This window comes from Tachyglossus aculeatus, chromosome 6 (genome assembly GCF_015852505.1).
Source record: "Tachyglossus aculeatus isolate mTacAcu1 chromosome 6, mTacAcu1.pri, whole genome shotgun sequence".
NCBI lineage: Eukaryota > Metazoa > Chordata > Mammalia > Monotremata > Tachyglossidae > Tachyglossus > Tachyglossus aculeatus.
The window spans coordinates 4,495,603-4,512,817 of NC_052071.1; the positions used below are offsets into that span (position 1 = coordinate 4,495,603).

The following is a 17,215-nucleotide window of genomic DNA, read 5'->3' on the forward strand; positions in this document are numbered from 1 at the left end:
GTCTAAGCGCTGGTCTGGTGGGGCTCATACTAATAATAACAATAATAATAATAATAATAAGGGCATTTATTAAGCAATTACTATGTGCAAAGCACTGTTTTAAGCGCTAGTCTGGTGGGGCTCATAATAATAATAATTATGGCACTTATTAAGCACTTACTATGTGTAAAGCAGTGTTTTAAGCGCTGGTCTGGTGGGGCTCAATAATAATAATTGGATTTATTAAGCGCTTACTATGGGCAAAGCACTGTTCTAATCGCTGGTCTGGTGGGGCTCAATGATCATGATAATGGCATTTATTAAGCGCTTACTATGTGCAAAACACTGTTCTAAGCGCTGGTCTGGTGGGGCTTCTAATGATAATGATGGCATTTAGTAAGTGCTTACTATGTGCAAAGCACTGTTCTAAGCGCTGGTCTGGTGGGGCTCATAATAATAATAATAATGATGGCATTTATTAAGCGCTTACTGTGTGCAAAGCACTGTTCTAAGCTCTGGTCTGGTGGGGCTCATAATAATAATAATAATGGCATTTATTAAGTGCTTAGTATGTGCAAAGCACTGTTCTAAGCGATGGCCTGGTGGGACTCCTGATAATAATAATAATAATGGCATTTATTAAGTGCTTAATATGTGGAAAGCACTGTTTTAAGAGCTGGTCTGGTGGGGCTCATAGTAATAATAATAGCACTTATTAAGCGCTTCCTATGTGTAAAGCAGTGTTTTAAGCGCTGGTCTGGTGGGGCTCATAATAATAATAATAATGACATGTATTAAGTGCTTACTATGTGCAAAGCACTGTTTTAAGCACAGATCTGGTGGGGCTCATAATAATAATAATGATGACGTATTAAGCGCTTACTATGTGCAAAACACTGTGCTAAGCGCTGGTCTGGTGGGGCTCATAATAATGATAATAATGGCATGTTTTAAGCGCTTACTATGTGCAAAGCACTGTTCTAAGCGCTGGTCTGGTGGGGCTCATAATAATAATGATAATAATGGCATGTTTTAAGCGCTTACTATGTGCAAAGCACTGTTCTAAGCGCTGGTCTGGTGGGGCTCATAATAATAATAATAATAATTATGGCATTTATTTAGCACTTACTATGCGCAGAGCACCGTTTTAAGTGCTGGTATGGTGGGGCTCATAATAATAATAATAATGCTGGCATTTATTAAGCACTTACTCTGTGCAAAGCACTGTTCTAAGCGCTGGTCTGGTGGGGCTCATAATAGCAATAATAATAATAATGGCATGTATTAAGCGCTTATTATGTGCAGAGCACTGTTCTAAGCGCTGGCCTGGTGGGGTCATAATAATAGTAATAATGGCATGTATTAAGCTCTTACTATGTGCAAAGCAGTGTTTTAAGCACTGGGCCGGTGGGGTTCATAATAATAATAATGGCATTTATTTAGCACTTACTATGTGCAAAGCACTGTTCTATGCAGTGGTCTGATGGGGCTTATAATAATGATAATGTCATGTATTAGGCGCTTACTATATGCAAAGCACTGTCCTAAGCGCTGGCCTGGTGGGGCTCATAACAATAATAATAATAATAATAACGGCATTCATTAAGCGCTTACTATGTGTAAAGCACTGTTCTAAGCACTGGTCTGGTGGGGCTCATAATAATAATGATAATGATGGCATTTATTAAGAGCTTACTATGTGTAAAACACTGTTCTAAACGCTGGTCTGGTGGGGCTCATAATAATAATAATGGCATTTATTAAGCACGTATTGTGTGCAAAGCACTGTTTTAAGCGCTGGTCTGGTACGGCTCATAATAATAATAATGATGGCATTTATTAAGCGCTTACTATGTGCAAAGCACTGTTTTAAGCGCTGGTCTGGTGGAGCTCATAATAATAATAACAATGGGATTTATTAATCGCTTACTATGTGCAAAGCACCGTTCTAAGCGCTGGTCTGGTGGGGCTCATAATAATAATAATGGCATTTATTAAGCACGTATTATGTGCAAAGCACTGTTTTAAGCGCTGGTCTGGTACGGCTCATAATAATAATAATGATGGCATTTATTAAGCGCTTACTATGTGCAAAGCACTGTGTTAAGCGCTGGTCTGGTGGAGCTCATAATAATAATAACAATGGGATTTATTAATCGCTTACTATGTGCAAAGCACCGTTCTAAGCGCTGGTCTGGTGGGGCTCATAATAATAATAATAATGGCATTTATTAAGCTCTTACTATGTGCAAAGCACTGTTCTAAGTGCTGGTCTGGTGGGGTTCATAAGAATAATAATAATAATGTCATTTATTAAGCACTTACTATGTGCGAAGCACTGTTTTAAGCGCTGGTCTGGTGGGGCTCTTAATAATAATAATAATAATGGCATTTATTAAGCAAATACTATGTCAAAGCACTGTTTTAAGCGCTGATCTGGTGGGGCTCATAATGATAATAATAATAATGATGGCATTTATTAAGCACTATGTACAAAGCACTGTTCTAAGTGCTGGTGTGGTGGGGCTCATAATAATAATAATAATGACATTTATTAAGCGCTTACTATGGGCAAAGCACTGTTCTAAGCGCTGGTCTGGTGGGGCTCAGAATAATAACAATGACATTTATTAAGCGCTTACTATGTGCAAAGCACTGTTCTAAGCGCTGGTCTGGTGGGGCTCATAATAATAATAGTATTGTCATGTATTAAGCACTTATGACGTGCAAAGGACTGTTCTAAGCGCTGGCCTTGTGGGGCTCATAATAATAGTAATAATCGCATTTATTAAGCGCTTACTATGTACAAAGCACTGTTCTTAAGTGCTGGTCTGGTGGGGCTCATTATAATAATAATAATAATGGCATTTATTAAGTGCTTGCTATGTGCAAAGCGCTGTTCTAAGTCTTTGGGCAAGTGACTTCACTTCTCTGGGCCTCAGTGGCCTCCTCTGGAAAATGGGGATGAAGACCGTGAGCCCCACGTGGGACAACCTGATCACCTTGTATTTACCCCAGCAATTAGAACAGTGCTTGGCACATAGTAAGCGCTTAAGAAATACCAAAATTGTTATTATTATCCTTAGCATCCCCAGCATCCTCAGCACCCCCAGAATCCTCAGCATCCCCAGGACCCCCAGAATCCTCAGCATCCTTCGCATCCCCTGTAACCCCAGCATCCTTAGCATCCCCAGGACCCCCAGCACCCCCAGGACCCCCAGTATCCCCAGCACCCCTCGAATCCTTAGCATCCCCAGTCTCCCCAGTCTCCCCAGCACCCCCAGAATCCTTAGCATCCTTAGCCTCCCCAGCATTCCCAGGACCCCCAGAATCCTCAGCATCCTTAGCCTCCCCAGCATTCCCAGGACCCCCAGAATCCTCAGCATCCTTAGTATTCCCCGTAACCCCAGCATCCTGAGCACCCCCAGCACCCCCAGAACCCTTAGCATCCCCAGCACCCCTAGCATCCTTAGCCTCCCCAGCCTCCCCAGTATCCTCAGCATCCTTAGCCTCCCCAGTATCCCCAGGACCCCCAGTATCCCCAGCACCCCTAGAATCCTTAGCATCCCCAGTCTCCCCAGCACCCTCAGAATCCCCAGGACCCCCAGAATCCTCAGCATCCTTAGCATCCCCCATAACCCCAGCATCCTTAGCACCCCCAGCACCCCTCGAATCCTTAGCCTCCCCAGCCTCCCCAGTATCCCCAGTATCCCCAGCACCCCCAGAATCCTCAGCATCCTTAGCCTCCTCAGCATCCTTAGCATCTCCAGTAACCCCAGCATCCTTAGCAGCCCCAGGACCCCCAGCACCCCCAGAACCCTTAGCATCCCCAGCACCCCTAGAATCCTTAGCATCCCCAGCCTCCCCAGTCTCCCCAGCACCCCCAGAATCCTCAGCATCCTTAGCCTCCCCAGCACCCTCAGGACCCCCAGAATCCTCAGCATCCTTAGCATCCCCCGTAACCCCAGCATCCTTAGCACCCCCAGGACCCCCAGCACCCCTAGAATCCTTAGAATCCCCAGCCTCCCCAGTATCCCCAGTATCCCCAGCACCCCCAGAATCCTCAGCATCCTTAGCCTCCCCAGCATCCCCAGGACCCCCAGAATCCTCAGCATCCTTAGCAGTAACCCCAGCATCCTTAGCATCCCCAGGACCCCCAGAACCCTTAGCATCCCCAGCACCCCTAGAATCCTTAGTCTCCCCAGCCTCCCCAGCATCCTTAGCCTCCCCAGCATCCCCAGGACCCCCAGAATCCTCAGCATCCTTAGCATCCCCCGTAACCCCAGCATCCTTAGCACCCCCAGGACCCCCGGCACCCCCAGAACCCTTAGCATCCCCAGCACCCCCAGCACCCCCAGCACCCCCAGCATCCCCAGCATCCTTAGCAACCCCAGTATCCCCAGCATCCTTAGCAACCCCAGTCTCCCCAGCATCCTTAGCAACCGCAGCCTCCCCAGCCTCCCCAGTATCGGAGCATCCCCTGCCTCCTCAGCCGCCTCCCCCGCCCCCCCCGCCCCCCCCAGCGCCCCCAGCATCCCTCGCCTCCCAGCATCCTCCGCGGCCCCATCCTCCCCAGCATCCTCCGCGCCGTCAGCATCCTTAGCATCCTTAGCATCCCTCCGGTCCTCCAGCGGGTCCCGGGCCTCCTCCTCCTCCAGCTCCTCCCGGTCGGTGGTCGGCGGTCCGGGGCCTCGGCCGGGGGGGGAGGGGGGTCCCGACGGGAGGGGGGCATCCCGGGGGGGGGCCACGGAGCCACCGGGGCTGCAGGGGGGCCCGTGGGGGCGGGGCGGGGCGGGGCCCGAGGCGGCCGCCCCCCCCCGCCCCCGCTCGGCCCGGGCCCCGCCCCCCGGGCCGGGGGGCGTCCTGGCCCGGGGCCACCCCCCGTGCTGCCGCTGCCCCGACTGCGCCTCCGGCCCCCCGCGGGCCTGCGAGCAGCCCCCCGACCCCTACGGGGGCTACGGGGGCTTCGGGGGCTTCGGCTCGCAGACCCTGCCGGCCCCGGCCCCCGGCCCGGCCCCCGGCCCGGCCCCGGCCGCCCCGGCCCCCGCCCCCCGGGCCCGGCCCAAGCTCATCGCCACCGGCCGGGAGCCCGGCCTCCTGGCGCCCAAGCCCGCCTCCGCCAAGCTCAACGGCGGGGGAGGGGGCCCGGGGGGCCCCGGGGGGCCCGGACCCGCCTGGTGGCCCGAATGCACCTGCTCCGGACGCGACTGGTACGGCCAGGTGAGGACCCCCCACACACACACGAAAATCCCCCCGCATGGATGGATGGATGGATGGATGGATGGATGAGTGGGGGGGGGTGAGGGGGGCGGGGGTCGCGGGCCAGGCAACCCCCTAATCCTCCCCGGATGGATGGTGGAGGGGGAGGGAGGGGGTCTCAGGCCAAGAGCCCCTTAAACCTCCCTGGAGGGATGGGAGGGGGGAGGGAGGGGGTCTCAGGACAGGCACACCCAGATCCTCCTTGGATGGATGGATGGGTGGATGGATGGGTGACTGGGGGGGTGAGGGGGGCGGGGGTCGCGGGCCAGCCGCCCCCTAATCCTCCCCGGATGGATGGTGGCGGGGGAGGGAGGGGGTCTCAGGCCAAGAGCCCCTTAAAGCTCCCTGGAGGGATGGGAGGGGGGAGGGAGGGGGTCTCAGGCCAGGCACACCCAGATCCTCCTTGGATGGATGGATGGGTGGATGGATGGGTGACTGGGGGGGTGAGGGGGGCGGGGGTCGCGGGCCAGCCGCCCCCTAATCCTCCCCGGATGGATGGTGGAGGGGGAGGGAGGGAGTCTCAGGCCAAGAGCCCCTTAAACCTCCCTGGAGGGATGGGAGGGGGGAAGGAGGGAGTCTCAGGCTAGGGATCCCCTAAACCTTCCTGGAGGGATGGGAGGGGGGGAGGAGGGGGTCTCAGGACAGGCACACCCAAATTCTCCTTGGATGGATGGATGGATGGATGGATGGATGGGTGAGTGGGGGAGGTAAGGGGGGCGGGGGTAGCGGGCCAGCCGCCCCCTAATCCTCCCCGGATGGATGGTGGGGGGGGAGGGAGGGAGTCTCAGGCCAAGAACCCCTTAAACCTCCTTGGAGGGATGGGAGGGGGAAGGAGGGGGTCTCAGGACAGGCACACCCAAATCCTCCTTGGATGGATGGATGGATGGATGGATGGGTGAGTGGGGGGGGGGGTGAGAGGGGCGGGGGTCGCGGGCCAGGCGCCCCCTAATCCTCCCCGGATGGATGGGGGGCCGGCCGGAGGGAGGGGGCTTCAGGCCAAGAACCCACTAAATCTCCTTGGAGGGATGGGAGGGGGAAGGAGGGGGTCTCAGGACAGGCACACCCAAATCCTCCTTGGATGGATGGATGGATGGATGGGTGAGTGGGGGGGGGTGAGAGGGGCGGGGGTCGCGGGCCAGGCGCCCCCTAATCCTCCCCGGATGGATGGGGGGCCGGCCGGAGGGAGGGGGCTTCAGGCCAAGAACCCACTAAATCTCCTTGGAGGGATGGGAGGGGGAAGGAGGGGGTCTCAGGACAGGCACACCCAAATCCTCCTTGGATGGATGGATGGATGGATGGATGGATGGATGGATGGGTAAGGGGGGGGTAAGGGGGCAGGGGGCGCTGGCCAGGTGCCCCCTAATTCTTCCTGGATGGATGGTGGAGAGGGAGGGGGTCTCAGGCCAGGAACCCCTTAAACCTCCCTGGAGGGATGGGAGGGGGGAGGGAGGGGGTCTCAGGCCAGGGACCCCCTAAACCTCCCTGGAGGGTTGGGAGGGGGAGGGAGGGGATCTCAGGACAGGCACACCCAAATTCTCCTTGGATGGATGGATGGATGGATGGATGGATGGGTGAGTGGGGGGGTGAGGGGGGCGGGGGTCGCGGGCCAGCCGCCTCCTAATCCTCCCCGGATGGATGGTGGGGAGGGAGGGAGGGAGGGAGGGGGTCTCAGGCCAGGAACCCCTTAAACCTCCCTGGAGGGATGGGTGGGGGGAAGGAGGGGATCTCAGGACAGGCACACCCAAATCCTCCCTGGATGGATGGATGGATGGTGGGGGTCGCAGGCCTGGCGCCCCACCCCCAGATCCTCCCTGAATGGATGGATGGTGGGGGGGAGGGCGGGGGTCGCAGGCTAGGCACCCCCAAATCCTCCCTGGATGGATGGATGGATGGTGGGGGTCGCAAGCCAGGCGCCCCCCAAATCCTCTCTGAATGGATGGATGAATGGTGGCCGGAGGAGGGCGGGGGTCGCGGGCCAGGCACCCCCAAATCCTCCCTGGATGGATGGTGGGGGGGAGGGAGGGGGGTCTCGGGCCAGGCACACCCAAATCCTCCCTGAATGGATGGATGGATGGATGGATGGATGGATGGGATGGTGGGGGTCGCAGGCTAGACCCCCTCCAAAACCTCCCTGGATGGATGGGTGGATGGGAGGGAGGACGGGGGTCGCAGGCCAGGAACCCCCAAAACCTCCCTGGGTGAATGGGTGAGGGGTGAGGGTCGCATGCCAGACCCCCCCCCCAAAAAAAACCCCTCCCTGGATGGATTGGGGGGGGGGGGGTCAGGGGTCGCAGGCCAGACCCCCTCCGAAACCTCCCTGACTGGATGGCTAGAAGCATGAATGGGGGGTGGGGGTCGCAAATTGGGTCTCCCCCCCAAGACAAAACCTCCCTGGAAGGATGCTTAGATAGATGGATGGATGGATGGATGGATGAGGAGCGGAGTGGGGGTCGCACCCCAGGCCCCCCCCCCAAAAAATCCTCCCTGGATGCATTGATGGATAGGCAGAGGATGGGGGTGGGGAGACTGTCAGAGGAAATGGGGTGTGTGTGTGTGTGTATGTGGTGTGTTGGGATTGTGTGCACGCGGGGGTGGATTTCCAAGCGTTGGGGAATTGTGTGCATTGGCTGGGCCGGGGTTTTGTGTCTGGGGTGGGGTGGGGGGGCTTTCTGTGTGTGTATGTGTGTGTGTGTGTGTCTGTGTGTGTCTCTGGGGGAAAGGAGGGGGTGGGCATGACTGGATTCAAGGGAAATATGCATGGCGGAGGTGGGTGGCGGCGGGGACATCATTGTGTGTCTGCATTCGTTGGAAAACGGGTGCCTGGGTCTGCCTGTGGGCCCTTTTGTGTGTTGTGTGTGTGGGGTGTGTGTGTGTCTGGGGGAAGAGAGGGGGTGGGCATGACTGGATTCAAGGGAAATATGCAGGGCAGAGGTGGGTGGTGGTGGGGGGACATCACTGTGTGTCTGCGTGGGATGGAAAACGGATGCCTGGCTCTGCCTGTGGGCCCCTTTGTGGGGTGTGTGTGTGTGTGTGTGTGTGTGTGTGTGTGTGTGTGTGTGTGTGTGTGTGTGTGTGTGTGTGTGTGTCTGGGGGAAGCGAGGGGGTGGGCATGACTGGATTCAAGGGAAATATGCATGGCAGAGGTGGGTGGCGGGGGGGACATTATTGTGTGTCTGCGTGGGTTGGAAAACGGATGCCTGGGTGACATTATTGTGTGTCTGCATGGGTTGGAAAACGGATGCCTGGGTCTGCCTGTGGGCCGTTTTGTGTGTTGTGTGTGTGGGGTGCGTGTGTGTGTGTGTGTGTGTGTGTGTGTGTCTGGGGGAAGAGAGGGGGTGGGCATGACTGGATTCAAGGGAAATATGCAGGGCAGAGGTGGGTGGCGGGGGGGGGGGGACATCATTGTGTGTCTGTGTGGGTTGGAAAACGGATGACTGGCTCTGCCCGTGGGCCTCTTTGTGCCCGTTGTGTGTGTGTGTGTCTGGGGAAAGAGAGGGGGTGGGCATGACTGGATACAAGGGAAATATGCAGGGCAGAGGTGGGTGGCGGGGGGGGACACATCATTGTGTGTCTGCGTGGGCTGGAAAACGGATGCCTGGCTCTGCCCGTGGGCCTCTTTGTGCCCGTTGTGTGTGTGTGTGTCTGGGGGAAGAGAGGGGGTGGGCATGATTTGATTCAAGGGAAATATGCATGGCAGAGGTGGGTGGTGGTGGGGACATCATTGTGTGTCTGTGTGGGTTGAAAAATGGATGCCTGGCTCTGCCCGTGGGCCTCTTTGTGCCTGTTGTGTGTGTGTGTGTCTGGGGGAAGAGAGGGGGTGGGCATGATTTGATTCAAGGGAAATATGCATGGCAGAGGTGGGTGGTGGTGGGGGGACATCATTGTGTGTCTGCGTGGGTTGGAAAACGGACGCCTGGCTCTGCCCGTGGGCCCCTTTGTGTGTGTGTGTGTGTGTGTGTGTGTGTGTGTCTGGGGGAAGAGAGGGGGTGGACATGATTTGATTCAAGGGAAATATGCAGGGCAGAGGTGGGTGGCAGAGGGGGACACCATTGTGTGTCTGCGTGGGTTGGAAAACGGATGCCTGGCTCTGCCCGTGGGCCCCTTTGTGTGGTGTGTGTGTGTGTGTGTGTGTGTGTGTGTGTGTGTGTGTGCACGCGTGAGGGTGGGCACGGGTTTTTGTCTGTGTCTGTGCTGTCGGCAGTGTCACCCCGTATCGCCCCGAAATGGGGGTCGGAAACGGCTTCCTCACCCGTGCTGACCCCCGGCCTGGTCTGGAGGGATGGGGGGTGGGGAGGGGTCTGTGGGGGGCACTGACGGTGGCCGGGGGGCATCCAGGGCCCCCCCCCCACCTCCCCACCCCCCTCCCCGGCCTTGCCCGCAGACCCCCAGGCCCGGGCCCGGCCGCCAGCTCAGAAAATGGAAGGAGGGAATGTCTGGGTGTGAGGCTGCAAAATGGAGGGCGGGCGGGCACAAGTGGGCATCCTGAAGGCGGCAGGGGGACGGGGCGGGTGGGATGAGGGGGCACAGGCTGGCACCACCTGGCCCCCCGCCCCGCACGGTAGGGGCCGGCCGGAGGCCTAGGCCGGACCACCGCCGGGGAGACGGGCGGAGGGCGATTTTGCTCCCGCCAGGCCTCAGTGTCCCCTTCCCCAATTCAGGTCTCATCGGGTCGCCCCCTCTTTGTGCCCCCCTCTTCCTCCCTCCCCTGCCACCCACCGCCTGGCCGGGCCCTCCTGTGCCCGCTTCGCCGTGGCGTCCGGCCAGGAGGCTGGCACCCACCCCGTCCCCCGAGGAGGACCCCCATTGTCCCCTCCCAAGCGCCCTGCACACTGGCAGCGCTCAATAAATAGGGGGCCGAACGAAGGGGGTCGCAGATGTGGGGGGTCGGACGTGGGTGTGGAGGGCTGATTGTGGAGGGGGTGGTGGGCTTGGGCAGGTGGCAGAAACTTCATACGTGGCTGTGTGTGTGTGTTTTGTGGGTCTTTTTTTGGGGGGTGATGATTGTGTGTCTTTTTTGGGGGGGGTGATGATTGTGTGTCTTTTTTGGGGGGGTGATGATTGTGTGTCTTTTTTGGGGGGGTGATGATTGTGTGTCAGTGTGTCCTTTGTCACGGGGGCCGGTGGGCATGAAATGTGGTGAGGGGTGAAGCCATGGGTACTTCCCAAGCGCTTAGCACAGTGCTCTGCACACAGTAAGCGCTCAATAAATAGGATTGAATGAATGAATGAATGAATGAATGAATGAATGGAGCTTTTAGGGGGAATGGTGGGGGGATGGAGTTAGAACTGGGGGGCGGATAGATGGCCCGGGGATGATGTAGTAGCCACCGCCCGGCCCGGGGAGCCAGAAGGTCCTGGGTTCTAATCCCACCCCTGCCCCTTATCTGCTGTGCGGCCTTGGCCAAGTTGCCTCAATCAATCAATCAATCAATCATATTCTGTGCAGAGCACTGGACTAAGCGCTTGGGAAGTCCAAGTTGGCAACATAGAGAGACGGTCCCGGCCCAACAGTGGGCTCCCTTCTCTGGGCCTCGGTTGCCCCATCTGGGAAATGGGGACGGAGACTGCGTCCGACCTATTCGCTGTATCCGCCTCGGCGCTCGGCGCGGCGCCTGGCGCAGAGGAAGCGCTTAACGAATACCATCGCCGTTATTATTCTTGTTTTTTATGGTATCTGTTCGGACGGTCGTATTTACGGAGCGCTTACTGTGCGCGGAGCACTGGGGAGAGGACAGTGGGATGATAGACATATTCCATCCTAATTATTATTAGTCCTAATATAATAATAATGATGGTATCTGTTGGGCGCTTACTGTGTGCGGAGCACTGGGGAGAGGACAGTGGGATGATAAACAGACACATTCCAATTATTATTAGTCCTATTATAATATTGATGATGGTATCTGTTGGGCGCTTACTGTGCACAGAGCACTGGGGAGAGGACAGTGGGATGATAGACATATTCCATTCTAATTATTATTAGTCCTATTATAATAATGATGATGGTAACTGTTGGGCGCTTACTGTGTGCAGAGCACTGGGGAGAGGACAGTGGGATGATTGATAGACATATTCCATCCTAATTATTATTAGTCCTATTATAATAATGGTGATGGTATCTGTTGGGCGCATACTGTGTGCGGAGCACTGCGGAGAGGACAGTGGGATGATAAACAGACATATTCTAATTATTATTAGTCCTATTATAATAACGATGATGGCATCTGTTGGGCGCTTACTGTGTGCGGAGCACTGGGGAGAGGACAGTGGGATGATAAAGGACAGGACAGTGGGATGATAAACAGGCTCATTCCATTCTAATTATTATTAGTCCTAATATAATAATGATGATGGTACAGTGCTCTGCACATAGTAAGCGCTCAATAAATACGATTGATTGATTGATTGATTGATCTGTTGAGTGCTTACTGTGTGCAAAGCACTGGGGAGAGGACAGTGGGATGATAAACAGACACATTCCAATTATTATTAGTCCTATTATAATAATGATGATGGTATCTGTTGGGTGTTTACTGTCTGCAGAGCACTGGGGAGAGGTCAGTGGGATGATAAACAGGCACATTCTAATTATTATTAGTCCTATTTTAATAATGATGATGGTATCTGTTGGGCGCTTACTGTGTGCAGAGCACTGGGGAGAGGACAGTGGGATGACAGACACATTACAATTATTATTAATCCTATTATAATAATGATGATGGTATCTGTTGGGTGCTTACTGTGCGCAGAGCACTGGGGAGAGGACAGTGGGATGATAAACAGACACATTCCATCCTAATTATTATTAGTCCTATTATAATAATGATGATGGTATCTGTTGGGCGCTTACTGTGTGCAGAGCACTGGGGAGAGGACAGTGGGATGATAAACAGACATATTCTAATTATTATTAGTCCTATTATAATAATGATGATGGTATCTGTTGGTCGCTTACTGTGCGCAGAGCACTGGGGAGAGGACAGTGGGATGATAAACAAACACTTTCCAATTATTATTAGTCCTATTTTAATAATGATGATGGTATCTGTTGGGCGCTTACTGTGTGCAGAGCACTGGGGAGAGGACAGTGGGATGATAGACACATTCCAATTATTATTAATCCTATTATAATAATGATGATGGTATCTGTTGGGTGCTTACTGTGTGCAGAGCACTGCGGAGAGGACAGTGGGATGATAGACACCTTCCAATTATTATTAGTCCTATTATAATAATGATGATGGTATCTGTTGGGCTCTTACTGTGTGTGGAGCACTGCGGAGAGGACAGTGGGATGATAAACAGACATATTCTAATTATTATTAGACCTATTATAATAATGATGATGGTATCTGTTGGGCTCTTACTGTGTGCACAGCACTGCGGAGAGGACAGTGGGATGATAAACAGACATATTCTAATTATTATTAGTCCTATTATAATAATGATGATGGTATCTATTGGATGCTTACTGTGTGGGGAAAGGACAGTGGGATGATAGACACATTCCATTCTAATTATTATTAGTCCTAATATAATGATGATGATGGTATCTGTTGGGCGCTTACTGTGTGCCAAGCACTGTTCTAACCGGCGGGAAACGGGAGGCCGCTCAGAAGCCGCGGTGGAAAGAACCCGGCCTTGGGAGTCAGAGGTCGTGGGTTCGAATCCCGCCTCCCCCACGTGTCGGCTGTGTGACCTTGGGCAAGTCACTTCTCTGCGCCGCCTCAGTTCCCTCATCTGTCAAATGGGGATTAGGGCTGTGAGCCCCCTCCTTCCTCTCGCCCTCCTCCCCGCCGCCCTACCTCCTTCCCTTCCCCACATCTATTTGCGCGGATTTATGCCTCTATTAATTTTACTTGTACATATTTACTATTCTATTTATTTTATTTTGTTAATACGTTTTGTTCTGTCGTCCGTCTCCCCTTTCTAGACTGTGAGCCCGCTGTCGGGCAGGGACCGTCTCTAGATGTTGCCGACTTGGACTTCCCAAGCGCTTAGTACAGTGCTCTGCACACAGTAAGCGCTCAATTCATTCAATCGTTCATTCATTCATTCAATTAATCAATCGTATTTATCGAGCGCTTACTGTGTGCAGAGCACTGTACTAAGCGCTTGGGAAGTCCAAGTTGGCAACATCTAGAGACGGTCCCTACCCAACAGTGGGCTCACAGTCTAAAAGGGGGAGACAGAGAACAAAACCAAACATACTACCAAAATAAAATAGAATAGATATGTACAAGTAAAATAAATAGAGTAATAAATATGTACAAACGTATTTATTGAGCGCTTACTGTGAGCAGAGCACTGTACTAAGCGCTTGGGAAGGACAAGTTGGTGACATATAGAGCCGGTCCCTTCCCCCTCAGCGGGCTCACAGTCTGGAAGGGGGAGACAGACGACAAAACAGATTAACAAAATAAAATAATAATAATAATAATCGTGATGGCATTTATGAGGCGCTTACTATGTGCAAAGCACTGTTCTAAGTGCCGGGGTAGATACAAGGTAATCAAGTTGTCCCACGTGGGGCTCGCAGACTTAATCCCCATTAGCCAGATGAGGGAACTGAGGCCCAGAGGAGTGAAGTGACTTGCCCACAGTCACACAGCTGACAAGTGGTGGAGCCAGCATTAAATACGATTGAATGAAGGAATGAATCAATCAATCAATCAATCAATTGTATTTATTGAGCGCTTACTGTGTGCAGAGCACTGTACTAAGCGCTTGGGAAGGACACGTTGGCAACATATAGAGACAGTCCCTACCCAACAGTGGGCTCACAGTCTAGAAGGGGGAGACAGAGAACAAAACCAAACATATTAACAAAATAAAATAAATAGAATAGATATGTACAAGTAAAATAAATAGAGTAATCAATCAATCAGTCGTATTTATTGAGCGCTTACTGTATGCAGAGCACTGTACTAAGCGCTTGGGAAGTCCAAGTTGGCAACATATAGAGACAGTCCCTACCCAGCAGTGGGCTCACAGTCTAGAAGGGGGAGACACAGAACAAAACCAAACATATTAACAAAATAAAATAAATAGAATAGATATGTACAAGTAAAATAGAGTAATCAATCAATCAGTTGTATTTATTGAGCGCTTACTGTGTGCAGAGCACTGTACTAAGCGCTTGGGAAGGACATACAGAGATAGTCCCTACCCAACAGTGGGCTCACAGTCTAGAAGGGGGAGACAGAGAACAAAACCAAACATATTAACAAAATAAAATAAATAGAATAGATATGTACAAGTAAAGTAAATAAATAGAGTAATCAATCAATCAGTCGTATTTATTGAGCGCTTACTGTGTGCAGAGCACTGTACTAAGTGCTTGGGAAGGACATATAGAGACAGTCCCTACCCAACAGTGGGCTCACAGTCTAGAAGGGGGAGACAGACAACAAAACCAAACATATTAACGAAATAAAATAAATAGAATAGATAGGTACAAGTAAAATAAATAGAGTAATCAATCAATCAGTCGTATTTATTGAGCGCTTACTGTGTGCAGAGCACTGTACTAAGCGCTTGGGAAGGACATACAGAGATAGTCCCTACCCAACAGTGGGTTCACAGTCTAGAAGGGGGAGCCAGACAACAAAACCAAACATATTAACAAAATAAAATAAATAGAATAGATAGGTACAAGTAAAATAAATAGAGTAATCGATCAATCAGTCGTATTTATTGAGCGCTTACTGTGTGCAGAGCACTGTACTAAGCGCTTGGGAAGGACATACAGAGATAGTCCCTACCCAACAGTGGGCTCACAGTCTAGAAGGGGGAGACAGAGAACAAAACCAAACATACTAACAAAATAAAATAAATAGAATAGATATGTACAAGTAAAATAAATAGAGTAATCAATCAATCAGTCGTATTTATTGAGCGCTTACTGTGTGCAGAGCACTGTACTAAGCGCTTGGGAAGGACATATAGAGACAGTCCCTACCCAACAGTGGAAGCGCTGGAGTTAAGATTGGGGAGGGGGAGATCAATCAATCAATCAATCAATCAATGGTATTTATTGAGCGCTTACTGTGTGCAGAGCACGGGGGGGGACAGCTCAGTGGTCCAGGGGGGCCGGGGCATGGGGGAGATGGGTAGCCAGAGCCGGGCCCGCCCCGCTTACCACCCCCCTAGGCCTTGCCAACCTTAAGGGCAGGGGGAAGAAGGGGCTGTTCGCTCCCTCTCCCGTTGCCCTGGCAACGGCAACCATCACCACCAGTCCGCCTGTCCACCCCCGCGTCCTGCCTGTCGCTTCTGGGGGTGGCCCGGGGCGGGCACAGCTGGCGGGGGACGGGCCGGAAGAGCTGGGCACGAGATCGGCAGGCCTCGGTGCCACCGTGATGGCCGGGAGCGGGGAGACCGTTTTGTGTCATCACTACTATCAATCAATCAATCAATCGTATTTATTGAGCGCTTACTGTGTGCAGAGCACTGGACTAAGCGCTTGGGAAGGACAGGTTGGCAACATATAGAGACAGTCCCTACCCAACTACCACCAATCAATCCATCAATCGTATTTATTGAGCGCTTACTGTGTGCAGAGTACTGGACTAAGCGCTTGGGAAGTACAAGTTGGCAACATATAGAGACAGTCCCTACCCAACTACCACCAATCAATCAATCAATCGTATTTATTGAGCGCTTACTGTGTGCAGAGCACTGGACTAAGCGCTTGGGAAGTACAGGTTGGCAACATAGAGAGGCAGTCCCTACCCAACTACCACTAATCAATCAATCAATCGTATTTAGTGAGCGCTTACTGTGTGCAGAGCACTGTACTAAGCGCTTGGGAAGTACAGGTTGGCAACATAGAGAGACAGTCCCTACCCAACATCATAATGGTGGTATTTGTTAAGCGCTTAGTACCACTGGACTAGGCGCTGGGGTGGACACTAAAAATGATAATAACGATGGGATTTATTAAGCGCTTACGATGAGCAAAGGACCGTTCTAAGCGCTGGAGAGGTTACGAGGTGATGAGGTTGTCCCTTGGGGGGCTCCCATTCATTCATTCATTCAGTCGTATGTATTGGGCGCTTACTGTGTGCAGAGCACTGGACTAAGCGCTTGGGAAGGACAAGTCGGAAACATCTAGAGACGGTCCCTACCCAACAGCGGGCTCACGGTCTAGAAGGGGGAGACGGACAACAAAACAAAACATAGTAACAAAATAAAATAAATAGAATAAATATGTACAAGTAAAATAAATAGAGTAATTCATTCATTCATTCAATCGTATTTATTGAGCGCTTACTGTGTGCAGAGCACTGAACTAAGCGCTTGGGAACTACAAGTTGGCAACATCTAGAGACGGTCCCTACTCAACAGCGGGCTTATGGTCTAGAAGGGGGAGACAGACAGCAAAACAAAACGTATTAACAAAATAAAATAAATAGAATAAATATGTACAAGTAAAATAAATAGAGTAATTCATTCATTCATTCGATAGTCTTCATCCCCATTTGACAGATGAGGCCCAGAGAATAATAATAATAACGATGGCATTTGTTCAGCGCTTACTGTGTGCAAAGCACTGTTCTAAGCACTGAGAAGTGAAGTGACTGATCCAAAGTCACCCAGCTGACAATTGGTGGAACTGGGATTTTTAAAATAATATTCATTCATTCATTCATTCATTCAATCGTATTTATTGAGTGCTTACTGTGTGCAAAGCACTGCTCTAAGCGCTGAGAAGTGAAGTGACTTATCCAAAGTCACCCAGCTGACAATTGGCGGAGCCAGGATTTTTTTTTAAAATAATATTGATTCATTCATTCATTCAATCGTATTTATTGAGCGCTTACTGTGTGCAAAGCACTGTTCTAAGCGCTGAGAAGTGAAGTGACTTATCCAAAGTCACCCAACTGACAATTGGCGGAACCGGGATTTTTAAAATAATATTCATTCATTCATTCATTCAATCGTATTTATTGAGCGCTTACTGTGTGCAAAGCACTGT

At 52.0% G+C, this 17,215-nt stretch overlaps 1 protein-coding gene across 2 annotated transcripts in view; it reads left to right on the forward strand.

Annotated features, from left to right (window-relative positions):
- Positions 1-5,140: 5,140 nt before the first annotated feature.
- The window catches only part of DLG3 (discs large MAGUK scaffold protein 3), a 95,978-nt gene continuing 83,903 nt past the window's right edge, over positions 5,141-17,215 (forward strand). For both annotated transcript variants that reach the window (XM_038748132.1, XM_038748133.1), the window contains exon 1: positions 5,141-5,189. In XM_038748132.1, coding sequence (XP_038604060.1) covers positions 5,166-5,189 — 24 coding nt within the window. In that variant the 5' untranslated portion in view covers positions 5,141-5,165. The remainder of the gene's footprint in view (positions 5,190-17,215) is intronic.